The sequence below is a fragment of the Petromyzon marinus genome, chromosome 39, assembly GCF_048934315.1.
Source record: "Petromyzon marinus isolate PM22_M1 ecotype Great Lakes invasive population chromosome 39, UKy_Petmar_22M1.pri1.0, whole genome shotgun sequence".
Lineage (NCBI taxonomy): Eukaryota > Metazoa > Chordata > Hyperoartia > Petromyzontiformes > Petromyzontidae > Petromyzon > Petromyzon marinus.
The window spans coordinates 10,109,101-10,135,091 of record NC_133705.1 but is presented as its reverse complement, the minus strand read 5'-3'; the positions used below and the strand labels follow the sequence as shown (position 1 = coordinate 10,135,091).

At 48.4% G+C, this 25,991-nt stretch overlaps 1 protein-coding gene across 1 annotated transcript in view; it reads right to left on the bottom strand.

Moving 5' to 3' along the window:
- Positions 1 to 25,991, bottom strand: part of LOC116950393 (RNA polymerase II subunit A C-terminal domain phosphatase SSU72) — a 46,483-nt gene continuing 20,492 nt past the window's right edge. The window contains exons 2-6 of the mRNA XM_032968096.2: positions 17,490 to 17,633; positions 9,266 to 9,352; positions 8,026 to 8,078; positions 6,290 to 6,408; positions 1 to 3,860 (exon numbers count right to left, since the gene is read on the bottom strand). Of these exons, the coding sequence (XP_032823987.1) occupies positions 3,759 to 3,860; positions 6,290 to 6,408; positions 8,026 to 8,078; positions 9,266 to 9,352; positions 17,490 to 17,633 (505 nt within the window). The 3' untranslated portion in view covers positions 1 to 3,758. The remainder of the gene's footprint in view (positions 3,861 to 6,289; positions 6,409 to 8,025; positions 8,079 to 9,265; positions 9,353 to 17,489; positions 17,634 to 25,991) is intronic.

Here is a 25,991-nt window from a genome sequence, read left to right as displayed (position 1 = left end):
TAAAAAAATATATTTATTTATTTTATTTTTAATGATAGAATATAGTATTGTCATCAGTACGACATAAGTATACCAAGTTTGCAGTCGATACCACATTGGGAAGTGGGTTAAAATTGAGTTACAAGATTTGAGGATACAACAACAACAGACAGAGTTAATAGAAAGCGTGTAAACAGGCTGATGATGCGCTGTAGTGGCGCAATAATGGGCAATGAAGTAAATGAAGGGAGCGAAATTTAATTAATTATCCCCCCCCCCCCCCCATAATGCTTCACACCAACGCATAACGAGTTTTTTTTAATGTTCAACAATCGGTGTTAATATGGCAGGGTGGCGCATAACACTTGCGCCTCACAGCAACAAGAGCCCGTGTTCGATTCCCTGACGCGAGTGCCTTTCTGTATGTTCTTAACATGTTCTCCACATGTTCTGAATGGGTTTCTCCCAGGTCCTCTGGTTTTTTCTCACACAGCTACAACAAAAACTAAAAAAACCAAAGAGTAATGCAACTGGCATTGGCCGAAACATCCCAAATGCCGAAAAACAAAACCAGTAAAATTACTCAATTGGGATTCAAGTACACATAGCAGCAACGACATCGTCCCCTAACTGCGAAACCATAACAGGATCCTCATTAAAAAAAATAGTTGAGGTATAGTAACGCTTTCCTGCGTAAACAAGCATAATATTAATAAAATAAGAAAGCAGTCGCGAAATAGCAATTAGTTATTAACAACGGCATGTACATGACAATGGTGTTTAATAGGGTGTTGTAATAGGGTGTGTAGGTTTATTATTACTGTGCATGATTGCATGAAATTGGTCAGCATTTTATGAGCTGAACAAAGGCATCCTAACCAGACGAAGGGTTTGCCGTATCAGATGCATGACCGTGTTCTCGTGTGGTACAGAAATCACCGGGCCGATACACATTCACGCACGCAATTCAGAACCTTCGCTGAATCCTACACGGAACCCTCATCCAATACGGGAACTCTTTTTCTTCCACTACAGAACCATCGTCTCATTTAATACTGAACACCTGTGTGCCATCCAATGCAGGAGAATGATATGATAGAGAACCCTCATGTCATCCGATAGAGAACCCTCATCTAAACCCATACAGAAACCTCATCTCAACCTGACACAGAACTCTCATCTCATCCGCGAATTTTTATACGTGGAGGGAAAAACCAGAGGACCCGGAGAAAAATCTACGCGACCACAGGGAGAGATGCAAGCAAACTCAAAATATACAGGCGTCAGGCTCGGGATCGAACCCACGACGTCCTGCACAGCAGGTGAGGGAGACGACATCTCACGACTGCTGTCGCACGGGACAATGTCCTCACAAGACAAACTCAAGGACAACAAACACCGAGTTCAAGGGCTTCCAACGAGACCTTAGAATGTGTTTAATTAACACGGCGTGACGAGACAACAAGGGCTCATTTAGAGAATCATTAAGCATTACTTAGCGTTTATTAAATTATTATTTATATTGCATATTCACATCGCATTACATCGTGGTTCTGTAAATGGATTGGAAACGCATGAGCTGAGAATTCCGCCAAGATTGGAGTTAAGGTTCTGTGCCCTTGGGTGAGTTGAGGTCTGCATCACACGTGGACTGCGGCTCTCTCACCGAATGCGCCAAAACCCTTACTCGCAGCGTTAGGAAATTCTCAAACGGCGACCTTGAATAGTGACGAGTAATCACCATTGCACAACGCTCGACCGCGCACATTGAGACGGCGTTCATTTATTCCACGTGAAAGAGGTGTTCGGCCGAGGGCAGACTGCCCACTTGCCTCTAGCCTCCGTCTCAAGTCGGCGTTGCCCATCTCAAACAAGCGCATCATCTTCACCGCTGGAAATTCCGCGTTATTACGGCAGCATCCAACCTCTTTCTTAGCACAGCAGTGATTAACTTTAACGTAAAGAATTGACCGAAAGATCGGACTCCCCCCCCCCCCCCCCGCCGCCCCACCGCACACCAAAACCACGATGTGAATTCGCCGTCTTGATTCTTTGCCGAGTGCCTTTAACCACAGGGCCACGGCGGCTAGCTCTGTCCGCGTCGCTCCCTCGCACTCTAGTCTATTGGGCTGCGAGCCAATCGCGCGTCAACGGCGGCTCAACTACCATTTAAAAAAAAATTAACTGTAGAAAGTCCAGAGAAATGAATTTTGGGGAGCCGTAGAGCGTGACGTGTGGAGACAGATGCCGCGATCCTAATTGATACAGGCTGTTACCTACGTACATACGCACGTCTATATACGCACAGACAAATAAGGATACATGCGCACATGGCTATAGATACTTAAACCCGTGGGAAAATTTTTTTATAAAAACGTACCGTGTAACTTGTGTTGGCCAAACATCCCAAAGCTGAAAAATTACCTGGAAATCACACGTAGCAGCAGCAGCAGCGGCAGCACCGCCCCCTTACTGTGAAAAACTGGGCAGTACCCTCCTGCAAAAGCGTCTTGAGAGACTCGGTGGGGTCAGCCTGGTGTGATCATTTGCAATTGTGATTTGTAACTTTTGATCCTTACGCCCCCCCCTCCCTCCCCTCGAAGGTTTCGATAGTTCACATTTCAACGTGCAATTTTATTGAGGGGCTGTGTGTGTTGTCTTGACGTGGTCTGGGACTGTTTTTATTTTTGTTTTGCTGCCCATGCTTGCATTTCTTGTTGAAAAATCGGCAGGATTTGATGTACTATAGCAATTTCTACTTATACACTTCATACAACAATTGTATGTATGTATTTAGCCTTCGTGACTTGCATACCTTACCTATACTTTGCACTGCCTATCGTGTGTTTGTATTGTTTGTTGCTGTAACTTTCTGACCCGGCAGCCGTTGCCCGAACCCCACTCCGCTCCGCCGCGCGCCCGATCCATTCCGGCTTTTCAATCCGACCAGTGCCCGCCACTCTACCATGAGCAAAACGGCAACGTACCGCTCACTCACTCACATCTGCTCCCTTCCAAGAGGCGGGGGGTTGACGCTAGAGGGTGGGTGTGTTGGTAGCGGGGGGGGGGGGGGGGAGCTACCCTGTGAGGAATTGGGAGAGACGAAGGAAGAATTACTCCGTCTAATTAGTTGCGGCAGATGGGACACCGACGGCTTGTGACATTTTGCTGCGGACCGGCAAAAACACGCGAGGTTGCGTTGCGCAATCACGTGCGTGACCCCCCCCTCCCCCCACCCCCTCCCCCCACCCCCCCCCCCACCCCGACCTTTGGCGGTGATCGATTCTCTTCCCTTCTGTCGCGACCGCAATAACCGGGGTTCACCGGGGCAGCGGCACGGCCGGCGAGTGTGCAGGCAGTGCAACTGCATCGCGGCCCACGGGGGCTGGAAGGATCCCCCAGACGGTGCACGAGGGTGGGGTGGGTGGGGGGGGGGTGGGAAGGTGGAGGGGGAGCTAGGGAGGGGGGGGGGCGGGCATCCCATTTAATTCCTTGCACCAGGGACCCATGCCAACCGAGCTATGGCACTGCAATGGCATCGTCTCGGGCGTTCGGTGCGGCCATCCGTGGGCAAGCTCAACGCCAGCCGAGTGTCAGCCAAGAGTCATCCCGGTTGGCAGTTAAACGGAGCTAATTGGGGGGGGAGGGCATGGCGGAAAGGCGGGGGGGGGGGTGCCAGTGCAAGATGGGACGCCTCCCATCTCACCCCCCACCGCCCCATCTCGTGCCCCCCCCCCAAAGCTCCTCGTACCCGCGGAGAGAAACCCCCCACGCGGCCATCAGTAGAAGCACACCGTGTGCAGAATCAGCTTCCCGCTCTTCTCCTCAAAGTCCTGCACGAGTTCGTCGATCTCATTGTCCAGGTCCTCGGTCAGCTGGATCTGCAGCTCGCGAATGAGAACGGCACAAACAAACAAACAAAAAAAGACGAAGATCCCACCCCGGATAGCCTGTAACAGAGTGTTGGTGCAAGTGCTGTTAGCGAGTAGCAGCACCTGTGAAGGCCCGCACGGCACACGTGGGGGTGGGTGGCCAGCACCACGCCCGGCCGCCTTTGTCTCTCCAGTGGTTAAGTTTACACACTGCACCAGGTGCTCTGCTTTTTGTGTTTACTTTGTTGTCCTTCCTCCGCACCTCCAATTAGCACAGTTGGCTACGTACGGTGCGAAAGAAGTTCAACATTCATGCATACATTCATTTGAGGCTGAGTCGACCTAGGGGAGGACCGGGACCGGTTCAGATATTCGCCACTAGTGTTGACCACGAGCAGGAACCGAACTTGGGTCACCGAGTTCGTGGCGCAGCGTGCTAACCATTGCACCACCGCTCCCCATACGCACACAAACACACGCATGCACAAGTGAAATCAAGGGGACATGTGGTGGCAGAGGAGCGATGTTAATGAAGGTTATGGCTATGTTCGGCGGTTAAATGAGGTGAAGGTGCTGAGGTCAAGAGGTTACCATGGGCCTGGACTGCCAATCCTACAACACCTTGCCGATGATTTATTTCCGCTGGATTGCGTAGTTGTTACACGTCCAACACATCCTTCAACGGCCGCTTTTACAGTTACCACCACAGTCAGCAACCACCAACACCACCGTCGCTCTGGGTGCCACTCCAATGCCCGACTTCCTCGGTACCCTGCCCTCCTCATCCACCCTGCACACGTGCCCCCGAACCAATCGCAACCACCTCCTCCTCCTCCTGATTAAATCTACATTGCTTTTCATGCCACGTGCAATTCCACAAACCGAAAGAAATTGTCAAAAAGCGCAAAATGACCACCGTTAAATCGTGAAGCACAGAGCACTTCCGCTATGAGCCTCAGGATCCACATTCAATCGCGGTCTGGCTCTCCGCTAAAAAATAAACAGTAACAACGACGGTGCTGTTATTTGTCAAACGCTTTGTGAGAAGCCTTTCTTATGCTCGTGGGGCACGGGGGGGGGTTATCGAGAGGAGTACTGGATGCCGCCCCGTGATTTATTTAAAGTTCCGTGCAGCGAGCCTCCCCGGGTCAAGCTCAAGTTAATGGGTAGTTGTGATGAGAAGATAACTTCGGAGTTAAAACGTTGCTGTTTGCATGGGAAATTAAGTGGTGCGTTGGGGCAAATATCACATATTTTTTTTTTCTGATAAGTTACAGCCATTTGTTAATCCACTGCTGGGTGGAGGCTTCCGCCATGGCTTATTGATTATGGGGGATGTTTGACCATACTTCTTCACACTGGTCAGTGTGCTTTGGTCAGGGTCGGGGGCCCAGGACCAATTTAGATACCGCTCGCTAACTAGGCTAGCCGCCGCTGGGAATTGAACTGAAGTCGTAAGGTTCAGAGCGCAGTGTGCCAAACAGTGCACCACGACTTCATACGCATATACCTCGCCTGTGTCACTGTGCGACGCTGCGTGTGTTGGCATGTGGGCAACCCTGCCCGCGTTACCGTGCTACATCACCCGCGTTACCGTGAATCCACCCGCGTTACCGTGCAATGTCACCCGCGTTACCGTGCTACGCCGCCCGCGTTACCGTGAAGTCACCCGCGTTACCGTGCTACGCCACCCGCGTTACCGTGAAGTCACCCGTGTTACCGTGCTACGCCGCCCGCGTTACCGTGCGATGTCACCCGCGTTACCGTGAAGTCACCCGCGTTACCGTGCTACGCCGCCCGCGTTACCGTGAAGTCACCCGCGTTACCGTGCTACGCCACCCGCGTTACCGTGAAGTCACCCGCGTTACCGTGCTACATCACCCGCGTTACCGTGAAGTCACCCGCGTTACCGTGCTACACCGCCCGTGTTACCGTGAAGTCACCCGCGTTACCGTGCTACGCCACCCGCGTTACCGTGAAGTCACCCGCGTTACCGTGCTACATCACCCGCGTTACCGTGAAGTCACCCGCGTTACCGTGCTACGCCGCCCGCGTTACCGTGAAGTCACCCGCGTTACCGTGCTACGCCACCCGCGTTACCGTGAAGTCACCCGCGTTACCGTGCTACGCCACCCGCGTTACCGTGAAGTCACCCGCGTTACCGTGCTACGCCGCCCGCGTTACCGTGAAGTCACCCGCGTTACCGTGCTACGCCGCCCGCGTTACCGTGAAGTCACCCGCGTTACCGTGCTACGCCACCCGCGTTACCGTGCTACGCCGCCCGCGTTGCCGTGCTACGCCACCCGCGTTACCGTGCTACGCCGCCCGCGTTGCCGTGCTACGCCGCCCGCGTTACCGTGCGATGTCACCCGCGTGTTACCGTGCGACGATAGTGAGCGGAGCCGGATTTTTGGCGATTTGCCGAGGAGCGCACTCACACATTGGCAGAGCTCGCAGATGAGGAAGGCGCCGAGCGTCGCGTCCTCGTGGTTGTCCTGCACGTCCACGTTGATGACGTGCACCGGCTGGAAGCTCTCCTGCTCACGGCCGCTCAGGTCTGCTTGACAGAACGCCGACAGGTTGGTCGTGGGAACGGGACCTCCCCGTTTATACCGGAGGAATCCAATGAGCTACGAAGCTCTTTTCCACAGATGTCCAATAGAGGTCAGGACGTTACGAAAAAAAATACGCAAACACGATAGGAGTGCACAGTATAGGAAAGGTAAACAAAGCACTTTAAAAACGATCAAAATAAAAGGAAACTATTTTTTATATTACCAGGTAAAGCCAACTGAGCTATATTACCTTCTTTTTAAGAAGCGACCTGGCTGCACATGATCACTCAACCAAGTGGCTTATGACGTGGAAATCTATAGCAGCGAAAATATTATAAATTGTCTAAAGCAACCGGGGACGCCTTGGTTGGTGGTGGGCTCTGTGAGGCCCAGTCGAGTCAAGTTTATGCACGTTTTTATTTAACAAATGTTTTTTTTTATTGGAGCGCAATAAGAGCCCCGTAGAGAGCACAGACCGCTGATGCAGGTTCTGAACTCTGTGCTCCAGTGTTTAGAGGGTTAATGCGTTTAACCAGGTGAGATCTCATCAGGATACCAGGATGAGTCTCATTGCCAGAGTCAACTGCCTACCAACCACGTACATTTCAATGAAGTCTCACTGATGGTATTTCAAGTATATTATCATTATGTATGCAGGAAAGCCTCGCTGCCAACAGAGGCGAGCATCGTGTGGTGCTCGGTTTCACCTAATTCCAATTTCTCATCTAATTATGTTTATAGAGCGGTGTTTGAAGTAGCTTACAAAATGGTGACACCAAATTGAATGATGCAGTTGACAGGGGCGCGCTACAAGGATTGAGAAATGAGTGAAAGGCAATAGCGGGGTACTTAGGTATGTTGAACTTCTTTCGCACCGTACGTAGCCAACCGTGCTAATCGGAGGTGCGGGGGAAGGACAACAAACTAAACACAGAAAGCGGTTCAAGAAAAGGCAGGGGAGGGACGGGGAAGGAGTGATGGGGCGAGGGGAGGGAAGAGGAAGAGATTGGGCGATGAAGAAGAGGTGAGCTTTTGAGAGAGAAATGGAAGGGGGTTAAGGGGGACTGTTTAATGTGCAAGTGAAGTTCATGACAGGGAGATGCTTCGATATTTTGAAACTGTAAAGAATCTAATGCGAGAGAGAGGACACAATACAGTTTTTTTGGGTTAGATCACGTAAATATGTAAATGTGTCGTTAAACCCGCCACCACCCGACACAGCCAATTAGTAAGGTTTGTCACGTAAACAAAACGTGCCAATTCGTTGCTAGTCCAGCGCACCGGTGTGTTGGAGAGCAAAGCCACAACATTTACAATCTGAGTACGACGTTTCGCCAGTAATTACAGCTAGCTTCATCAGGCGACAGCCAGATCTGTGGAGAAATCCTCCTGTTTCGTTCCTTAAACAGAGGGATAGATGCGATGACGTTGTAGGTTAGCTCTCCAACATACCGGTGTGCTCTACACTACTGTGTCGGGTGGTGGCGGCGGGTTTAACGACGACACATTTATATATTTACACGATCTAACTAAAAAAAAACCCTGTATTATGGATGATATTGGTCGCAAAAGCCTCCTACGTGTCAAAACCGAGAGAGGGCAACGGCACGGTCTCTTACCTTCCACGACCTGGTCGTAAACCCGTTCTTCACACGTCAGGATCAGGTCAAACCTAACGTACGACACGCACATCCCAGTGTCAAACATGTGGAGCGCATGAGATTTTTGAAAAAAAGACTAGTGCTGACTCTCCGCTAGGTCGACTCAGCCTTTAATGAGTACCGAGTGCGGTGTGTTAAACATCAGCATTGTGAAGAGAGAGAGATGGCTGGTTATAGCGGTGACCATAGCACCCTCTAGCCAATGTGTGTAAGGCCATAACATTTGTATAGTTTTGTGGATAGGTACACAGATTTGTGTATGTGTTCATCTATGTGCGTGCATAGCTACGTGGGTGTACATCCGTGAACACGTGTACAGACGCATGTTTGTCTAGATGTGTTTCCATGCTAACCACTCGGTGATCCGAGTTAAGATTTCTGGGCCCGCGGCTATCATCAGTGGCGAGTGATAGCTGCGTCGGTCCTGGGCGTGCCCCTCCCCCTTCACAAACTTGCACTGACCAGAGTGTTGCAGCGTGGTCCCAACTACCACTACAACGGACACAGTTGAAACTAAACTACTAATAAACGAAACTATTTTAGATTTTACAGGGTAAGGTCCGCTGAGCTATGTAGCTCTTGTTCATAAGTGACCTGGCTATCATAAATTATAGCACAACGAAGTGGCTTTTCTCGTGGAAATTTATAGCATCAGCCAAATACTCTAAAGGGACGTTGATTCTTAAGGCCCAGGACAAAAAACGGAGGACCCAGAGAAAAAAATCCACATGACCATGGAGAGAGAGACATGCAAACTACAAATATACAGCAGGCGTCAGGGTCGGGATCGGACCCACGACCTCCTGTATACCAGGCGAGGCAGTCAACATCTCATAGCCACCATGGTGAGTTTGGGGAGGCCTTCTACCAGCAGACATTGAGTTGATATATATCGTAATTCAGATGTCCGTCAAGAGGCATCTCTTGTCAGTAATCACAACCCACCAATGGCTCCGTGGCATATTTAGCCCTCTCGTCTGATAAGGCTCCATGTATCTACCCTGTCAATAAAAAAAAAACAATCCCAGGTTTTGAGGGGAGATTGTTGGCACTGCCTTGCTCATCCTTGCACCAGTTTTGGTTCATCGAGTTAAAGTCACGATGGACAAACGACGAAGGACAAACACCTTTCAACGGACCGACAGCGGTGTGACGATAATTAGGTGATGCACGATGGGAGTGAAAGGGGGTGGCAAACCTGTCGGGGCACTCTTGGAAGCGTTCCGGGCACGGCTTGATGCGCCGGTTGCGGTCAAGCATGTGCAGGATTCCGTTTTGTGTGTATCTATCATCGCGTAGGGTCAGGTTAGGTTAGGAAATTAAGGAACAAGTAGTACATAGGCTGGGAGAGATGAGAATAAACCACGTATGTACACAGTACACATTTTGTTGAAAACACACATCCTCCGTGTAAATATGCAAAACTATCAGCATTTCCCAGAAGAAGTGCATTGTGGTCCTCTTGTCTCAGTTAACGATCATAATAAATTTAAGCAAATGTGACTGACTGACAGGCACCGGTAATGCAGTGATAGACAGCTGTGGACTGGTTTGGTCCCGATTAGGACTCATCAGCACGGTGTATTTTTCTCGTCAGTTACAAATTTGCACATGTACTTTCCCCATTAAGAGTTTTTTTTCGGGGTTAGATCACGTAAATATAAATGTGTCATTAAACCCGCCACCACACGACACAGCCAATTACTAAGGTTTGTCACGTAAACACGTCCAACTGGGCAAAGACCCCAGGGCCGGCCCAGGACACGCTGGCGGAACGATGTTGCTTGGCTGGCCTGGAAACGCCTGGGAATTCCCCAGGAAGGGCTAGAGTCCGTCGCCAGGAAAAGGGAGGTGTGGACCGCCACTACTCAACATGCTGCTGCCGCCGCGACCCTCGCTAGGACAAGCGGATTCAGGAACGAACGAATGAACGACGAAACAGAAAAATAGCGTTACACAATCCCTCTTGTTTATGGCCACCAATTAATCATTCATGCATTTTTTTTACCGCTCTCGCTTTTTCAAACAACCTGATGGAATTTAGTTTTTTCGTTAAGTTTTTTTTTTCCACAGTTACACCGGTGCATTTTCCAATGACGTTTGCGTTCCTTTAAGTTTCAAATGTACAACACAGCTGAGTAGAGCTAAGATGGAAAGTTGATTTAATCGACAACAAATTCTTAATTACTTTTTTTGCAAAGGGACCCGCGGTAATTACCACAGGTTTCGAGGCTGACGTTTGGCAACTCGAACCTTCAGCTCCCTCCACAGATTGTCTATGGGATTTAGGTCTGGAGATTGGCTAGGCCACTCCAGGACCTTAATGTGCTTCTTCTTGAGCCACTCCTTTGTTGCCTTGGCCGTGTGTTTTGAGTCATTGTCATACTGGAATACCCATCCACGACCCATTTTCAATGCCCTGGCTGAGGGAAGGAGGTTCTCACCCAAGATTTGACGGTACATGGCCCCGTCCATCGTCCCTTTGATGCGGTGAAGTTGTCCTGTCTTCTAAATCATTCAGATGTTCATTGGCAAACTTCAGCTGGGCATGTATATGTGCTTTCTTGAGCAGGGGGACCTTGCGGGCGCTGCAGGATTTCAGTCCTTCACGGCGTAGTGTGTTACCAATTGTTTTCTTGACGACTATGGTCCCAGCTGCCTTGAGATCATTGACAAGATCCTCCCGTGTAGTTCTGGGCTGATTCCATTCCAGCCTTGTGTAGGTCTACAATCTTGTCCCTGACATCCTTGGATAGCTCTTTGGTCTTGGCCATAGTGGAGAGTTTGGAATCTGATTGATTGCTTCTGTGGACAGGTGTCTTTTATACAGGTAACAAGCTGAGATTAGGAGCACTCCCTTTAAGAGTGTGCTCCAAATCTCAGCTCGTTACCTGTATAAAAGACACCTGGGAGTCAGAAATCTTTCTGATTGAGAGGGGGTCAAATACTTATTTCCCTCATCAAAATGCAAATAAATTTATAACATGTTTGACATGCGTTTTTCTGGATTTTGTTGTTGTTATTCTGTCTCTCACTGTTCAAATAAACTTACCATTAAAATTATAGACTGATAATTTCTTTGTCAGTGGGCAAACGTACAAAATCAACAGGGGATCAAATACTTTTTTTCCCTCACTGTATGTATGCCAATACTCTGCTGTATAAACAGCTGCTCATTCTGTTGTCTATCTAATCCCTGTAACCCGAGATGTGACTGAAGCACTCTTCTGCCATTCCGCGCTCCCAAAAGGGAAACTTGCAAAGTCTCAACGAGTCTGGGGCGGTCATCGGCCACACGCCTTCAAGGCGGAGGGTTCGTCTCTCCATAGGGTCCGCGTATACGTTACGTGCAACGGCCCCCTTTTTTGTTTTGCCAATCCGCTGCTGGACGAGGACTCTCCTGCAACGCGCGGGCCCTGGGGGGTTATTTGAGCCGCACTTAAGCACGCTGGTCAGCGCATGTTGGCAAGGTCGGGGAGCATCGACGATTGGAGCAGAGGGCCAGAATAAAGTTTGATTTGGTCGCACAGCCCTCTGCTGCTAACGTAGCCCCGCGGCAGCCTGCAAAATCTGGTTTATGCACCGAGGTCATTCATTCTAACCATATATATATCTAGGATAAATTCCTGCTTAGCTTAGGAAATATTCATGACATTTATAATGCGCCAGATTTTGCAGACAAGTCAACAACTCAGAGGCGCGGAGCCAAGCTCAGGGCCGCTCGAAAGCCCTGAGCCAAGAAGAAGCCTTTAGATGTTTTCTTGAAGGTAGTCAAGAGTGCATTTGATGTTGCGGATGCGCAAAGGGGATAGAGTTCCACACCGAGGGTGGTTTTGCCGTTGGCGACTTCCCACGTTGCGGTAACTCGGTTTGATGAACTATGAGGGGACTACGTTGCCGAGCCAACCCTTGAACGGGGTTTGAACTCAGGGGGTTTCATATCGCGAGTGAAGCGCTCCAATCGCGGCAAACACCCCGGCTGAATAGAGAGCGGAAACCTTGTGGCGTTTTAAGGGTAACAAAAATATACCGTACAGCAGCACGCTGCTCTGTATCTCCACATACATATGGGGATCACGGTAGCAAGATGCCAACTACCTCGCCTGGTATGCAGGCGAGGTAGTTGGTTCGATCCAGCCCTGACAATGCCTGCTGCTGTATATTTGGAATCTGCGTAATCTCTCTCCCCGTGGTCGTGTGTTTTTTTTCCGGGGCCTCTGGTTTTTCCCTCCACATTTATAAACATTAGTTTTGAGTATTCAACTTCTATAATTGTCCACGTGATAAGTCACTTCGTTGAGCTATCATTTATAGCCAGGTCGCTTCTGATAAAAAGTTATATAGCTCAGTGGGCCTTACCTGGTAAAATGTTTTTATAGTTTACTTAAATATATATACAACGAAAGTGTAACAAGGTCTTTACATGCAATGTTATCGTATTTTCCCGAACAATCAAATTTCATATTGAATCACTGTCTGGCAAGCAAGAACATCAAATTTTTATAGTTAACAATTCAGGTAATAACATTTTATTTTATTCTCGACGAGCAGCATTTTCAGTTCAATGAATTTACTAATTTAGTGCTTTAGGGTAGCCTGCAGAAAGTAGTAGAGCAAGTAGGTTGCTGACCTCTGCTGTGTATTTTTGAGTGCATTCCAACGTTTATTCAATTCCTTAATGAGTAAAAAAAAATGTATGGGGAAACCAGGCTACCTGGTTGAAACACACCCATAGCAGTGGAAAACACTCAAATATCTGATACACGATGTGGTCGGATGATCCAAACATGCTGATACCACGGTGTAGCCACTTGACTGGCACACTGAGATCTTGAGTTCCCATCCAGGTTTTGGCTGGCCATGGTCAAATCAAGTTCTCAGATGTAGCGAGTCGCACGGTCTGAGCCCAATCACCAACGACCGCGCAAAAAATCCATCACGTGAAATTTGGTTCTGCGTTTTGATTGGTTATACATTTCAGCTACGAGAATTTAAACTATCGGTTTAATTGTTACGTCATGAACGTTACTGAGAGTGGGCGGGAAATGCGCTTTCCCACACTTTGTGGACCAGGGGTCAACTTGAAAGGAATCCCAGATGGGAGCTCCGCGAGATCCACTTCTGCGCGCCGTTCTCTGAAACTAAAGGGGTTGCAATCTCAACGGATCCTCCGTCTTGGGGCGTGGCGCCAAATTGCGCAATCGGGAATGAAATCGCGGGGAAAACAAAAAAGAGCAAATCGTTACAAAGTGCAAAGTCGAATACGGCAATCATGCCACAGTCACCGCCGGGGCGGATATATATATCGTGTGCCACACAGGGCGGAGAAGAAGAGAGGCCTAATGAAGTGATTTCAGAAGCAGTTTAGTTACATCACCTTCCGGGACCATTCTCTACCCCGCTGCCGACAGAGCTCCGAACAGTAAATCTGTCGTGGCACGAGGCCAACGGCATACACAGAATTGGAAAACATAAAAATCCACGTCGAAAGAGAGAGAGAGTTATAGGCAAGTCGGCAACCTACTTGCCGTACTTACATCAAAAGGCTACGTAGACATCTGCAAGTAAATCACGAGCGAATAAAGAACTGTAACGATTGCCGCCATCTCCACATGTCGGAGGATTGTCACGATTGGGTGGATACAAATTGACGAATCGGCTGTTGTGCAATTAGACTCGAAAGATAGTGTGATAATTTCCATCGGATATGGAAACAATATCATCGATTAAAATGGATACGCGTGCTCAGAATACAGAGGGAATTGTGCATTCAGGAATCGATTATTTACGATTAAGTCAATCTATTGTAAATGGGAGGTAAATAGTACACATAAGCAAAAAAGAACGAATGAGACAAAATAAGACGAGAGGCAGATAAAACAAACACAATGCTTAGGTGGGGTGGTTGAACAATTACATGCCTCGTTTCCAAGAAATAATCACAAACAATCGTGAATCTTGCAAGAGTTCCTGCGCGCGCTATCTCGACGCGCGTAACAGCAAGCCACTCGAAAAAAACGTGACCCGTGCAGCGTTGGGAGGGTCCGTCGTCAAGCTGTGGAATGCCTCGCGCACGTACATCGCGAGCCCGGTCGCTACATCGCGCACGCAAGCGATCCATCAACTCCGGGTTACATCACGCGCTACGGCGCAACCACGCTCGGGCGGGGGGGGGGAAAAAAATAAAAATAAAAAAATGGAAAAAAAAAATAAAAATAAAAAAATGGAAAATAAAATAAAAATAAAAAAATGAAAAATAAAATAAAAATAAAAAAATGGAAAAAAAAAATACCCCCCGGTGGAGAACCCACAACGACACTGCCGCCGGTCGGCCCGCCACTGGTCGCGCTTTCTGCCGAGCACAGCGAACGCTTTGTCCTCCCGTCCCCGCCGACTTAAGGTCACAACTTCCCAATCACTTACCCCGCCGCGCCCGGGGAGTGCATCGACAGCACAAACACAACACCCAGGGGAGGGGGCGCCAATCGAATTCCCAACCGGCGAGCAATGAATTATGGCTATTAAGAGGGCCCCCAGTGGCCGACCTATTTAACCGCCGCGGATAAAAAAAAATCACTTAATATCGGACGAGCAGACGGAGGGAGACGTTGATGCAAGGAGATAAAAGGAGGGGGAGGGGGGGGGGCGTAGAGATGGAGGGGAGGCGGGAGCTGTGTGATTGCGCACCAGGTGGGGGGGGGGGGGTAGAGAGGGGGACGGAATTTCGAGAGCGATGGGGGGGCGGTTTTTAGGAGTGCGTGGCGGGGCGGCCTAGAGATAGGACTGGAACGGTAATTGAGTAGCCCCGTTAGGCTGATTTACTTTCAAAGCCCCTGACGACCGCTCACAATGCGCGATGACCCTACGACCCTCGTAAGTGGCTGGGCGGGGGCGAGTGCACACAAAAGCATCGACAGCGATATTAACTGCACCCTCACAACGTGTGTGACTTTGGCAGCGAGTGAACCGGTGCTTACCGCCAACCTCCTCCACCCGGCATAGAACCATCTGTAGTTTTTTTTTAGGCCAGGGGGTGGGCAAATTTACTTTACACGGTTGGCTACGTACGGTGCAAAGGAAGTTCAGCATACATACTGCACTATTATACACTGCAGAGTACGGTACACTATACACTACTTTACACTACACCATGATACTTGAAAACTCATTTCTTCAGAACTGCTTTTTGTCTTTAGTTTGTTGTCCTACCTCTGCACCCCAATTAGCACGCTGGACTACGTACGGTACAAAATAAGTTCAACATAAATACAATATGGCTTTCAAATACTCTTAGTTGGGCCATGCATTAACACAGGCAACTCAGTTACTCCCGTCATTGCAAGACGCCCTTGTTATATATCCCAGAAAATATTTCCCTCCAGCACCAAATGAGTGTGGTCAAGATGCTTGCAATGACGGAAGTGCCTGGGCATGGTGAAAAAATTGGAAACGCAGTGTTGGTGCCAGGTCAAAACAATATTCATCCTCTCTAGTACCTGATTAGTGTGGCTAAAACGCTTCCAGTGATGGATAAATATTGTTTGCAGGTAATTTGTATGTATATATAACTTCATAATAAAGGTTTTTGGGTTAGATCGCGTTATTTATAAATGTGTCATAACCCTCCACTACCCGACACGGCCAATCAGCAAAAAAGTGTCACAAAAGACAAATAGTTCACTACTTCAGCACACCGGTGTGTTGAAGAGTGAATCCACAACATTTACAGTTTGAGTACGACGTTTCGCTGGTAATTACATCTAGCATCATCGGGCAATTCGCCAGAATGGTAAAGCCCTCACTTGCTAAATAGAGCAGCAGGGTGACGTCATCATTTAACTCATTTCAGGTGAAGTGATTTGAGGCGGAGGGGGGGTATTGTAATTATATAATCGATTGGTAATCAGTCAATGGTTATGATTAGTAATGAGTTGTAGATTAGTAATTAGTTGTAATGTGTGTTATTGTGATTATATGCTACGTTAGTGATCCGTTAATTAGTATGTGTTTCCCCCATAAGGAATTGTAATATGTATTATCTAATAATACGCTTCCAAGCCACACTAAGCCTGTACATTTATAAATAACGCGATCTAACCCAAATACCTTTATCATGAACAATATTGGTCGCGAAAGCCTACGTGTTATATATAACTTCTTTCGCACTGTACGTAGCCAACCGTGCTAATCGGAGATGCGAGGGAAGGACAACAAACTAAACAAAAAAAAGCAGTTCTGAAGAAACGAGTTTAAAAGCGCTAGGCCTTATGCGGCCGTCGGCCATGTGAACTGAAGGCATGGGCCTGGTACGGCTCATAGGCCATAAGTTTCCCCAACGCTGGGTAAGGCCGAGTCTACCCATGTGGCACGATACCACGTGTTGAAATGTTTGATACAATTTGCTTGATGATGAATGTGGAATTTCTACCACTGGCCTTGGGGATGCCAGCTGCAGTCACGATTCTGACTTAATAAGGCCATGAATTTATAGGCTATGGTAAGACAGGTCCCCATCAGGGTTATGTGGAATTTATAACAGCCGGCGCAGGGCCACTACTGGATACGAGCTTTTCCCCGTTGCTCCCTTGAGCTGGGAAAGGCTTTGACTTTTGGCTTCATTGAGAATTGTGATCCTTTGTCAACTTCGTGTTACGAGATGGCTGGGATGTCCCTCTAGAAATTGGTGAGCGGAGCATCACGCCACGTCAGCAGATCCCTTAAAGCAGCGGTTCTTAACCTCTACTGCAGCATCGCATCCCTTTGGTTCTCAAGCGTAAAAAAAAACAAAATTACGTTAATACATAGGTTTGATTAAACAAAGTAGTTGTACTTGCGCGTCCGTGGTTAATTTGTGTTTTCGATTATTTACCTTGTGAAAAAATGTGGCCATGTCTCACACCCTCAGAAAGGGCATCTCACACCCCCAGAGGGTGCGTGCACCCCAGGTTAAGGGCCACTGCCTTAATGTGACTTCTTATCCACACTAGAGGGCGCACTATCCCAAATGCACTCTTAAATGACAAAAAAAAACACATTGCTCATCACATGGCAGTCATACCAAGAGTTGGAATGTAGTCGAATTATGCGAAGGATCAAATTTCAATGCCAGTATTTTGTTTAGCTATTGGTGACTAGCTATCTAGCTTGGTTTCATCACAGGTAGCAAACCAGCAATCGAACCCAGGCATTTAGCTGTGGGTGCGAGCTAAGTGAGACAGAGTTAGACCTCTGAGCAGCGGTGTAACGTCCTTGGCAGGGGCCCCCGGTGTGCAAGGAATGGAATGCAATGCCCCCCCCGCCCCCTCTCCACCGTCAAAGTTCCCCGCTCTTCGCCGCCCAACACCTTGCCCGCCACGGTCCGTCCGTGGGCCCTGGTGCAGTTGCACAGGCCTGTGTGCGCTCGATGGCCCTCTCGAGGATACAGGTCCTTGTCGCGCTGCAGAAGGTCCTGGTACATCGCGTCGTAGGGTGTCTTGAACTCATAGATGTTGGGCTTGTCGGGTGAGGGGCCCGGCAGCTTCACGTGCGTCCCCGTGCCGAACGAGCGCACGTCGAAGCCCTTCTTGCTGCACGGACACAAACAAAAAGACAAGGATGACCAAAGATCCCCCCCCCCGCCTATAGCTTTAATAGACTCTGAGCGCCTATGACGGCTGGCACGGCACATGACACGATGGGGCTGCCCTAAACATTGATTGTTATATTTCGATTTAAAGCTTTCGTGACTGCAATGATTCATCTTCTTTGGTTCTTTCGGTAAAGTCACGTAGAATGAGAATAAAATAATAAATTGATAAAATAAAATAACACAATAATATTCTCACGACAGTCTCGCCCCCTTCACCTGATGAAGGCCGCTTGTGTTGTGGCCGAAACGTCGTGAGAATATTATTGTGTTATTTTATTTGATCAATTTATTATTTTATTCTCATTCTACGTGACTTTACCGAAAAAGAACCAAAGAAGATTGATTGTTATGTTGATCGTCACAGTAAAAATCTACTAGATGACTGCAATGGTGAGAAGCTACGGCTTCTGCAACGTTGAGAAGGCATGGGCTGCTGGTACGGAAACGTGCAATGTTGAGAAGGCTACTCGGTCACAGAAACGTTGCGAAGCCACGATGCCGCCGGGGCTACGAGAAACTATGAGGCTGTCGGTAACGTTAACAGTAACGTTGGCAACCAATGAAGCTGCTGTAATGTTGCGACGTTTCGGGGCCGCCGTTACTTTACTACGCTACGGGGCCCGCTGTAACGCAGACAATAACGTTGTGAAGCTATGATGCCGCTGTTTACGTTGCGACGCTAAGGGGCCGCTGTAACGCAGACAGTAACTTAGAGAGGATACAATGCCACTGTAACGTGGCAACGCTACTGGGCCGCTGTAACGCAGGCAGTAACGTTGAGAAACTACGAGGCTGCAGGTGACGTTGACAATCGCGCTGTGAAGCTGCGATACCGCTATAACGTTGCGACGCTACGGGCCCGCTGTAACGCAGAGAGCAATGATGGGAGCATGCGTGCGCCTCTGTCTCTCTGTCTCTGGCGTCTCAGTGCAGGGGAATTCCGGTGGTGAGCGCGTTCGCTCGCGTCTGAGAACAAAACCGTCGCTGCTCATTACAGTCAATCGCACTGCAGCAAAACGTGGGCGTGTGGCGGATTTCAATTTCACGGGGTGAGAGCCGGGAGGCTGGGGAGGGACTGGGGGGGGGGTGGGTGGGAATGGGGTGGGTGCAAGGGCAGTGAGAGAGGGGTGGTGGTGGTGGTGGTTGGTGGGTAAATTGTAGTGGTTGGTGGGTAAATTGTAGTGGTTGGTGGGTAAATTGTAGTGGTTGGTGGCTGTGACAATGGTGGTGGTGCTGGCCACCACCCCCCCCACCTCCCCCACGTGTGCGGTGCCAGCCTTCATAGGTGCTCGATAACAGCACTTGCCCCGACAGTCTGCTAAGGCTATACGGGGTATCTTTGTCTTTGGTGGTGGTTGTGATGTTTTTTGTGGTGTGGGTGGTTGTAGTGGTGTTGCAGTAACCGTAGGTGTGCTTATTGTTGCGGTGTTGGTGGCAAGAGTTGTGGTGGTAGTGGTCTTGATGGTGGTGGTCGGGGTCGTAGTGGTGGTGGTGGCTGTTTTCATATATGAATGGTGTTGATAGAGGTAGTGGTTGTGACTGTGGTAGCTGTGGTAGTAAGTGGTGGTAGTAGTGGTGTTGATGGAGGTAGCCGAATTATTGTTGTTGTGGTGGAGGCGGTGAAGTTCGTGACCGTTTATTCAGCAGCAGCTGTAGTGGTGGAAATAGTGGTGGCGGTCATGTATGTATGTTGAACTTCTTTCGCGCCATACGTAGCCAACCGTGCTAATCGGAAGTGCAGAGGTCATAGTGGTCGTGACAGTGGTAGTTGTGCTGGTTGTAGTGATGGTAGTCGATGGAATAGCGGTTATGGTGGTTGTGGTCGTAATTGCGGTGATAGTTACAGTGAAGTGGTACTTGTATCTGTGGTGTTGGCGGCGGTCACGGTAGCGGCAGTAGTGGTGTTGTGGTGTTGGCATGGTGGTGGCGGGGAGGGGGTGATGTTGTGCTGCTTTAGTGGCTTGTCACTTGCCATTGACCCATTTCGATTCAATTAACTACACGCGAAAATACGTGCCGCCCGATGCACAACACAATGCACGGGGCAAACAGGTTTGAGATTCCCTCCCGCCAGCCACCCGCAATGTCTAACCACCCCCTTACCCTGTTCAAGTGCGGGTTCATGACCTCCCTTTTCTCCTCTGCCTACGACTGTCTGTCTGTCCGTCTCTCTCTTTTGTACGTCCTTAACAGCACCCTGCCGTTCTATCATCTCTCTTCACTGCCCTCTGGCCTCTCTTCTACCTACCGCAACTGCGTTCTGTGAAAATAAAGGGAGAGCGGCTTCCCCTCCTCTGGTACGCTTCTTCATGTGAATGCCCCCTATTTTTTTTTTAAATGGGGGGGCATTTTTACGTCGTCTTGAAATAAGGTCACATTTAAACACGGGGTGGAACAATTCACAATTCACCCCAACCCAAACCCCCACCAGCCGCCCCCGCAGCCGCCCTCCTTGGCAATTTCGTGAACCGTCGCGATTCGTGGTCACGATTAACGAGTCTGGAATGAAATTATTACGTGTAGCATTTGCGAGGTGTGTGCGTGTTACAACGTATGCCGTTCAACGCATGTACTGGTCAGTTTAGGAATCGATACGAATCGATATTATTGGACCGATGCGTCGTTCAAACCCCCCCCCTCCCTCCCCACATTTAGATGCACAAATTGTAATTGACAGCCCCCACCGCCCATCTTTTCTACGAAAGAGAAATCGGTGACCCCCCCACCCTCCCTCCCCCCCCTAAAAAAAAAGTCCATACAGAAGCACTGGGCAGCACTCATCAGTGTTGGCAGCCTCGAGTCATTCGTGGAATATCCACATTTCTGTGACAGGAGACAATCTCTGCCAATGGTGACCAACTCAAATACCTTACAATCATCATTATTGTCATCGTGATCAGTGGCTTGCCCCTGGCCGGGACTTGGCGGTCTCCACGTAGACGTCGACAGGTGACCCCATGTCCTCAGAACCTCCGATTAGCACGGTTGGCTACGTACGGTGCGAAAGAAGTTCAACATACGGTACATACGTGCAGCACGCCACCACGTTGAGCACAGTCCAAGGCCGTGGTGTTTGAGAAACTAAACCTAATTTTTTTGGTATTTTACCAGGTAAGGCCCACTAAGCTATATGTAGCTCTTTTTCAGAAGCAACCTGGCCACAAATGATAGCTCAACTAAGTGGCTTATCATGTGGACATTGCTAGCAGCCAAATACACTTAACACACGTTTCAGCCACAATAGTGCATATCCACCATGGTCTGTCTCCCAGGTTGGCTCCAGTCCCACGGTAGGCCGATGCTGTTCGTGCGCGAGGCAGTTCTCAATGTTATTGGCGGAGAAGGGATAACTGATGAGCTGGGTCTATCAGGGCTCAAGATCATTAAATACAACCAATGTTGACTTCCCTGCACCAAATGGTGTTCATTTCACGAACGGCAGCATGCTTAACGATGATGGGCTTAGCTTGTATTTTATTTACAAGCCTTAAGGTGTGCGCAGAATACAGCCTATGACTGACTCGCCCCGAATTGCGCTCGACCTTGTCGGACCTCGCAAGCTAAGCAGAAGCCGGCCTGGTTAGCACTCGCATGCAGGGCCGTCCATAGCGGGGGTGCGGGGCCCGTGGAAAATTCACAAAGTGTGGACACCCCCCCCCTACCCCTGACGCCTTCACACTAAACCAGAAGTATTACTTCTGACACCACGACGAAGCGTGGGGCCAGGGCGGTCGCCCTGATTCAACGTACCAGAAAGGGATGGCTCTGCTCGCAACGGGAGACTGCCAGGGAATGCCAGGTGTTGTGGGCTTGGGCTGCGAGGTGGCAAGGAGAGAGCAGTACGGCAATGGCATTTTGAATCTATCTGTATGCAGCATTGAATGTCATCCTTTCTCATGTTGGATTTCCTCCGGTTTCCTACCGCATGAAGCCAAACGATCAATAATGGAATTGGACTGGCCAAACATCCCAATGTACGACCCTCCAACGTTTATGCTGCGATCAATACAGAGTATGAGCAATCATAGGTGAGAATATGACGATTTTATATTATGCCATAATAAGCGATCGAAAAATGCGCGAATCCCCGTCATTCACAGACCATTGGTGATTCGCGGATCGCAAAAACCGTGATCCGTAGGGAAGTGGCCGGGGCCAACGCAGAGCTGCAGGAACGGAGCTGCAGGGATAACGCGATGGTAAGATATCTACGGGATACCTTTTTTTTTTGCCCGCATAAAAAAAAAAATGATGAAAAATCGGAAATGGTTTTTACCCTTTCTGACAATAAAACAGGGGCTTGTGTTACGATGCTCAAACACCAAATAATGATACCTTTTGCAAGGCATCAGGTCCGCATTAACCACACATTACTCGTGGCAAAACATGCAAACAAAAATGCTCTGATATCTGCATTGGCCTACATCAGAGACAGCCTTCTTCATTGCCTCGTCTGTACGGTAAGATGCTTATTAGTTAGCATTTTTATGTATTTATTATGCTTTACGCCCCACGCACACACTAGCTGCGTTGATATGATTTGTACAGTAGAAAAGGATGTTTATACTTTTTAGACTTGGGAATCAAGTGTAATATTTTTTTCCCCCAAAAAATATATATTTATAACACAGATAGATGCATATGGCAGATTTGCTACGAGTCGAGGAAATACTCATCACCTCAAAATACATCAATATTCACTTCGCCGCTAGTCACGTGCCACGCTTGCCCCTGCAATCTGCAAAATTTGCACACATAAATGGAATCTCGTGGTCAATTCCTCCAATAATCCAAGGCACAATGCGTCGATGCTAAAAATTGTTCGCCGATTATAAGTCTAACCTCCGCGGTGCACCGCGGATTTCAGGATCCGCAACATGGCTCCCCCCTCCACCCCCCCATAGCAAAGCACTTTATTGGATTGCTGCTGGATATATATGTAGATTGTACGTGCGTGCGTGCGCTTGTGTGTGTATACGTACGTGTTTTATCTACACATTACGGTGGCCATAATTTTGGCTCCTACAAGCCTCGGGCGTTCACAACCAAATCCTTGGAATGCAGAGTCATCGTTTACGCTCGCACGTATGAAAAGGCTGGCTCAGCAATTGCAAATCTTCTTAATGCTCGTTTCATAGGTAATGTTGCTCAAAACAAGCCAGCCACTCAGTCATTCTCTTAATGACCAAAAACCATGCATCACAGACCGACTGGTCTGGCAGTCTATGATCTAACGATCACATCACAGCCCATTCCGTCAGTATTATTATTATCATAATCTACAAACCTAAAAAATCCAGCTGTTAGTCTATTATTGCATCGTATACGAGACCTCCGATTGGCTACGCATGGTGCGAAAGAAGTTCAACGTACATACGTACGTGGTGTATAGGTCTAATGTTTGAACACACCATCAAAGATTGATCTGCCAGTCAGTTGTCTAGAGACTTCCAACAGTATTGTCCTCGCAATAACGGTGATAACGTGTGTTGGTCTTGTGAGTGTGGGATGTGAGATGGTCAAAAGGTGGCATAGAGCAAAGGACTACTGAACCTATCTGTGCAGAGCTTTGAGCATGAGCCCTTTATATGCAGGGAGGATTACTCTGGATTATCTGGTTTCCTCCCACAAGTCAAAAACAGTAATGGAATCGGCCAAACAATTCAATGCATGACTTCCTGTGTAAGTAAAGAGCAATATTATAATTACAGAGGCAAACGTATATGCATAGTGACAAGTGTGTATGCTTAGGTGATGATACAGGGGCTGCAGCGAATACAATAAAATATAATAGAATCATTTTACAGCCCTTTGTTAACACCCTGCTGGATGAATACCTCCCGATGCTGGGTTGGTCATCGGGGTTATTTGACTGTACCTCACCAAATTGGTTGGCGTGGGTTCATGAAGTGGGGAAGGGGCCCAGGACCGGTTCGAATATCACTCGCCACTAATGCTGGACATCAAAAGGAATCAAACTTCGGTCATTGGATTCGCAGCGCGGAGCTCTAACCACTGCTCCATCGACCTCCCCCCCCCCCCATCCCCAAATTACAATAGATCCATTCCTTAATTTTTGCTGGGTTTGGCAATTGAGTGCTTGAGTGCCTTAATAGGGCCACTGGTGTCAGAGGGAGAATGCGAGCGTATGGATCAGTGTCAGTGTGGGAAGCGTCGCGTTGCGCGCACGCCTCGCGCAATTACAGCGTTTTCATCACCCGCGCGTTCGCGGGCCCCGGCCGGAACGGCCGGGACAACCGGTGGAGACGACAACGAGCACGATGGAGGAATAATCCTGACGGTGAATAGTCGAAGGGATTTTCCCGCTCATTGGTGATCACCTCCCGTTTACAGCCCTGAGCGGTGGAGGATTCCCATTCTGTTGGCGGGGGGGGGGGGGCGAGTCCCGTTGTGAGAAAAAGCACCATTGACTTACCTCGCAGAGTAGTACTCTCAACTAAAAACGAATCTATTTATTTTTATTTTACCAAGTAAGGCCCACTGAGCTGTATAGCTGCTTTTCAGAAGAGACCTAAGCCACAAATGATAGCTGAATTAAGTGGCTTATCACGTGGACATTTATAGCAGCAGCCAAATACTCTGAAGCGCATGTCGATTCTGAATGTGGAGGGGAAATCCGGAGGACCCGGAGCAATATCCACGTGACCACAGGGAGAGAGACACGCAAACTCCAAATATACAGCAGGCATCAGGGTCAAGACTGAACCCACGACCTCCTGTATAACAGGCGAGGTAGTTAACATTTCACCACCGTGGCGCCCCTTTAAATAGAAATAAATGTAATTCAGTAGGGGTTGATAAAAATATATAACTTTGATGAAAGTCAAGGAGTAATTGTCCTTTTGTATTAAAAGCTGCTGGGGTGGCCCATGGGGCTCCAGAAAATGTCACAACTCCGAGGCAGCACTGCTGAGATCTCGATTCAAATGAAGAGTTTCAGCCGCCCTTGATTATTATATAGCCCTTTGCTGTTCCTCCTCCCCCCCCCCCTTAATTAAACTGGGTTCCCAAGCGTAGGGAGTGAGGTCTCTGCCCGGTTAGCAACTACTGAACGAAAAATATCATATTAAATAAGGATTCTCAATGAAATAAGACTTAAATTTTGATTTAAAGCTTTCGTGACTGCAGGGATTCATATTCTTGGTTCTTTCGGTAAAGTCACGTAGAAGGGAAACAAAATAATACGAAAAAATATATAAAACAATAAAATTATCACGACTTTTTCAATTTTTCTTGCTGTGGTTTTCACACCTGATGATGATTGCTTGTGTTGTAGTCGAAACGTCGTGATAATTTTATTGTTTTATATTTTTATTATTTTATTGTTTCCCTTCTACGTGACTTTACCGAAAGAACCAATAAGACTTATTTTAGCTCTGAGAACTAATCATTTTGAGTTGATTGCCATGAGACTGCCGATTCGATTTTTAACTATTTTTTCTCCACCCCCCCCAACCCCCAATGTTATTTGTGCCCTTTCCATTTGGATATTTAACCCTTTTGCGTTAAACGAATGACCCTGCAGAAACAGTTGTCACAGAGCTACCGCTGAAATCTCATCAAATGACCTTTGGTCCGCAGAAGTAGAGGGCAGCACTTTCCCATCCGCTTTGTCGCTGGCAGCAATGTATATCACTCTATCGCATGACAGTCAAACTAATATATATTTTTTTATTCTAAGAGGTGGAATTTATCCAAAAGCGAGTAATAGTTTTCTTTGTGCAGTCACTGGCGATACGAGCTGACACCCACAAGTCGCCGCACTTCGAGAAGCGAAAGAGTGCCGCCCCATGCTCAAAACAGCGTAGTTTGATTTTGTTTAACCAGGTGAGAACTCAAGCCAGCAGGATACAGGGACTGCTCTACTTGTGAACATTCTACTTACAAACTTTCAGAGATTCGGACAAGCCTGTCCGTATTTCCCGTTGCCCGCTCGGACTGAGAGTCGTAAGTTCAACTGCCGCGCAATAGATGTCGGTGGCTGTTCGGTGTCATTACCCAGCATTCTCAGCATTTCTGCCTTGGGCCGCCACCATTGTCTGTTGTTGTGTTGTCGCTGTGCGGTTCCCTACGACATTCTCTGTGCTTTTCACGAGCATTATCAACCCCCATCATGTCTCAGAAGCGTAACAGTGGTGGAAGTGTTGAGGTGGTAGTAAGAAGAGGCGCATTATTACGATGGAAACTAAGGCGCTGTGGGAGGTGAGACGATTGTAAACATTCCGCGTGACTTTTGTGATAAATTGTTCGACAATTTTAAAGGGCCGGGAGCGAA